The following is a 4,959-nucleotide window of genomic DNA, read 5'->3' as shown; positions in this document are numbered from 1 at the left end:
AGTAAATAAGTTTCAAAAATGTTGGTAACAAAAGATTCCTACAACATTCATCTATGACAATTCAAAATTCATCTCAAGTAAGGTCTAGTTCTTCATCGTCTTCATCATCTATTTCTTGTTCTACTCCATCTACAAAAGAGAATAAATAAAGTTATTACCCTTCAAGAGAATCCGGTCTAAGAATACTCACGAATGTGGTTCCGATGCACCACGACAAGCAGCTTTGGAGTGAAGACGTTAACGAATTCAAACCAGAAAGGTTTAAAGATGACATGTACGGTGGATGCAAACACAAAATGGGATTCTTGCCTTTTGGTTTTGGAGGAAGAATGTGCATTGTTTACAGTGATTTTTATGCCTTTTGGTTTTGTGTTTACTGCTGCTGTTCAATGGCATACACTGCATTTTTACATGTTTACAGTGATTTCTTGCTGTTTGGTTCAAAAAACAGCACAATATCAACAAGAAGAGAAACAGAAGACATGCAGCAGACAAAAACAGTACGGGTATATAAAAGGATCCAATTTTTATTCCATTTTTATTTTACATATATTTAGGTTTCTCTGCTAACATACAAGCCTGTAACTATAATATCCAATTCCATTTTCTCTAAAAAATCATCATGATCATAACTGCTTCTTTTGCAAAATTACTCAAAATCAGGAAAAAATAAACACACACACTAGTTTCATAAATCAAGACTTACTCAGGCCTTTCAGCTAAAAATTCTACACACATACACACACTAGCCTTTCAGCTAAAAAGTTTGCGCCCCCACCCCACACTCACACCAATTTCTTAAATCAAGTTTTACACATGCCTTTCAGCTAAAACGTCTTCACACACACACAGAGCGAGTCTATAGTTCATAGCTTCTGTTTATGAGTAATTCATGGACAAGGGCTGTAAACATTAAATTGGTACGTATTGACCTTGATTGTTACTACCAGCAGATGGTCGATTGTTTAGTTGAACAGCAGCTTGTTGTGCAGAGAAAGCTTCTACAGGTGAACGTGCAGTGAACCTTAACATGTCAGGATCAAGTCACAAATCTGGGTTCAGACGCTGAAGTCGTGCGATGACGTTCATTGTAATATTTTGTTCCATAGCATCCTTTTGTTCGTTCAACTTTTCATGCATTCTTTGTTGCAACATCTCTTCCATTTCCTCCATTTTCTGTTGCATCCTCTCATCAGTAGCATCTAAAGAAGATCCAAGATTCCCTTTTTGCCCTTTTAACACAGTCTTGGTAACCCCTCGTCCATACAATCTCACGCGACCTGGATGTTCAGGTCCCATGACTGATGCATAAGCGTCAACTGAATGACTGCCATCTTCACTTTCCCGAGTTGATTGTATTCTCTCCATTTCAGCCTACAAACCAAATGTGAGAGAATAGAGTTTAAGTAACTAAAATTAGAAATTTCTAATTTTATAATCACGACAAACTTTAAATTAGAAATTTCGTACAATTTTACTAATCGTATTGTCGTATGCGCTTTTGTATACTCGGCTAAGTTTTCTTTTTCTTGTAGCCACAAAGATGTCCTTACTTGATAGAGTATCTGAAGTATCAGAGATTTTCTTTTTTTTTTCCTAGCTACATGAAATCAGGTATAACAATCTTTCCATATAAAGTTAGCAACTTCATAATTTAAAAATAAATAAATAAGAAAAATAAAACATCAAACCTCGCGAATTAGAGCAAAAGGTGTTCTGCCAGCAGTGTGCGGATACTTCAACTTATTTCGATTTTCTGTATTTGGTTTAGGACATTTTCTCCAAATAAACGAGTCAACATTTGCTTAGCTACTTTTGAATTCATAACCCTCGTTACTCTTTTCCTCTTGTTTTCCCTTGTTTCAAAAAGGGACCATAAATCTGAACTAGTTTCAGTTCCTTATTATCACATTAAAGCATAGCCACTACATTCAATTTGCCTACTCAGGAAAAGTAAAGCTGTCTTGAACAACATAAAGATAGTCGATTTTCAACCCCCCTATATTTCATTAACTGTACTCTCCCGCCCCCAAATGTATTAAATGAAGCATGCCCTTTAAACTAATGCAGAGAGTTGAGCTTTTTTATCTCTAGTTTACAGAGTGTGAACAAAAGGTATTCCGAATGTAATTACCTTGTGAGGATCGGAGTTCCAATATTTAAGAAAATCCTTAAAGTGAGATTTCGAAACATCTACTGTCCTATTTTCCATTCGAAGCTCATCATGCGCATAGGCTGTGAAGTGGTTTGTCTTCAATTGACTCTTATACTTTCTCCAAGTACTACAAACTGATTCAAAAACCCATTGTTTCGCCTCGTCAGGAATGTCATATTTTTCCTACAAATTTAGTGCAATTGGGTTAGTGTAAGAAATAAGAAATACCATCCATATTTATTGGACATTGAGAACTTCATACCTTGATATATTTCCACATATCATCTTTCGTGTGTAGTTTCCTCCAATTAAATACATTAAGAGGACAAAAAGTCCCACTCCTTGCCAATGTGCCGAGGAAGCTACCCAACTCTTTAACAACTTCTTTAGTAGGACCAACGGGTTGATTATACTCATTTAGAATGATTATTTTACGCTCCTTTCTACCATGAACACTTGGCATTTGAGTACGACCTCTTTTTCTTTTTGGCGAGGAAGGGCCTGCAATAGTACAAAGCAAAGATAATCATTAATCACTATTTTTAGTTAATTTTATGATTAAAATTTATATATATTTGCCTTGTTCCTCAATTTGTTCAATTGCTTCATGATTGGTAGAATCATCAGATCGTTCATGTACTCCCTGTGATGCAGGAGTGATGGAATTCATATTCGCTTGTTGCACTTGTTCATGTACTCCTTATGCTGCTGAAGAGGTGGAATTCCGTGGCACTTGCTGCACTTGTTCTTGCAATTGAGATCCTAATTCCGAATGTCGTTATTCATTTTCATTTGACTTTATATTCAAGACTCTTTTTGTTGTCAACAACGAAACCTTTTGGTTTCGCAAAGATGGAGGTAATCCAACTTCTGATTGTCATTCTTCATTTTCAGTTGACCTTGTAGCTTGAAAGGTTCTTTTTGTTGTCAACAACGAAACCCTTTGATTTCGCAATGATGCAAGTAATCCCGTTGGAATGCGGTTGGAGATTTTCTTCTTTTTGCTTGAGCACCCTTCTTGATTCATGACTATTCAAACATTGTTCAGATTCTGAAAAGCAAACACAATATAGAATAGCAAAACCAACAACAAAAAGGTAAATAGATTTGGTCACAAACTACTGATTGTTTTGTCCATTATAAAGAGAGATTGGTCCATCAGAATAGCTGTTATTCTGGCTCAAGAAGTGAAAGACTAACACATATTTTTTCAATTAGACGCAAGCAACAATTCCATTCATTTAAAAAATTAAGCACACAAAGAACAAGGTAAACTTAATATGAACTAATATAATGTTTACACTAGTTAAGAGTTACTTAACAAACAAGAAGAGAAAGATTAAAAACATGACAGAAAAACTAGTGGACTCCTAAAAACACAACTGGCCCAAGCTGGTGCAGAAATAATTGTAACACTGCAAAAATTTCAGCTGTCAAGCAGATTCAGGAAATGTGCAAATTTCAACTTATTCTGCTGCAGGTGGTGTTGTCAAAACACAATCAGTGTGTGGAGTAAACTGATTGTGTAACTAAACTGGTGCTAAAACTAGGCTGCAGTATGTGCTGTGTTAATAAACACAATCACAATTTGTAACTAAACTGGTGCACCAAAGCAGCTAAAACTAGGCAGGAAAATTGAACTGCAGGTATGTGAATTCTGCAGCAAACTCACAACCAATGACTTCAAAAGAGTGTTGAAATTTTCTCTCAAACATTGGCCCAATGCCTACTGATTTCGCAGCTCAAATGAGGTCCCAAGCTACAAATTTCAGCAGCTCGAATTGGTGCAAAATACTGTGCAAATTTAAGCAGCCCCGTTCAGTTCAAATTGTGTAGAAAACCAGCTCTAACTACAGTATGTGCTGTGTTAATATTTGAAGTTAAGACTTGTGATATCTTTGACTTTTGCATCTTCTTAGGTGTATATGCTAGAACAGGACCTGACTATCAAAATTATACAAAGTGTAACGACCCGGCCAATCGTTTTAAGAATTTACGCCCCGATCCCCTACTAACTGTTTTCCCCGAGTTTGTTTCTTCTATTTTGATTCGCCGGGATGTTTGGTTTTGAGTTTTGGAGTGTTTTGGGAGACTTAGTCCCTAAATGAGAGCTTAAGCTTTAGAATTTGGACCGTAGTCGGAGCAGTATGAAGACGGCCTTGGAATGGAATTCCGTCGGTTCTGTTAGCTCCGTTGGATGATTTCGGGATTAGGGGCATATTCAGATTGTATTTTGGAGGTGCGTAACATATTGAGGCTTGAAATGCTGAAAGTTGAATTTTTAAAGTTTCCGGTTCGATAGTGAAATTTTGATATCGGGGTCGGAATGGAATTCCGGAAGTTGGACTAGCTCTGTAGTGTTGAATGTGACGTGCTTGCAAAATTTCAGATCATTCGGACGAGGTTTGATAGACTTTTTGATCGAAAGCGTAATTTGTGAGTTTTTAGAATTCTTAAGCTTGAATCCGATGTTAAATTGGTGTTTTGAGCGTTCCAAAGATTGGAACAAGTTTGAATGATGTTTGAGGATTGGTTGACATGTTTGGTTGAGGTCCCGGGGGCCTCGGGTGTGTTTCGGATGCTCAACGAGTCATTTTTGGAACTTAGAAAATTGCAGAAAAAGTTGCAGCAGTCAGTTCTGGTTTCCTTCTTCGCGTTCGCGAGTGGGGTTCTCGCGTTCGCGAAGAGGAATTGGGGCTGGTAGAGGATTTATGCTTCGCATTCGCGAAGGTAATCCCGCGTTCGCGAGGCTGTGGGACCTTATGCCTACGCGTCGCGAAGGCAGTCTCGCGTTCGCGTAGGAG

At 37.5% G+C, this 4,959-nt stretch overlaps 1 protein-coding gene across 1 annotated transcript; it reads right to left on the bottom strand.

Moving 5' to 3' along the window:
* Positions 1 to 1,044: 1,044 nt before the first annotated feature.
* Positions 1,045 to 2,825, bottom strand: LOC104240731 (uncharacterized). Its single transcript, XM_009795603.2, has 4 exons — positions 2,735 to 2,825; positions 2,418 to 2,656; positions 2,135 to 2,338; positions 1,045 to 1,374 (listed from the first exon to the last, which is right to left on the bottom strand). Exons 1-4 carry the CDS (start codon positions 2,823 to 2,825, stop codon positions 1,045 to 1,047), a joined length of 864 nt encoding a protein of 287 aa, XP_009793905.1.
* Positions 2,826 to 4,959: the final 2,134 nt, after the last annotated feature.

The sequence above is a fragment of the Nicotiana sylvestris genome, chromosome 8 (genome assembly GCF_000393655.2).
Source record: "Nicotiana sylvestris chromosome 8, ASM39365v2, whole genome shotgun sequence".
In the NCBI taxonomy this organism is placed as follows: Eukaryota; Viridiplantae; Streptophyta; class Magnoliopsida; order Solanales; family Solanaceae; genus Nicotiana; species Nicotiana sylvestris.
This window is presented reverse-complemented; position numbering and strand designations above follow the sequence as displayed.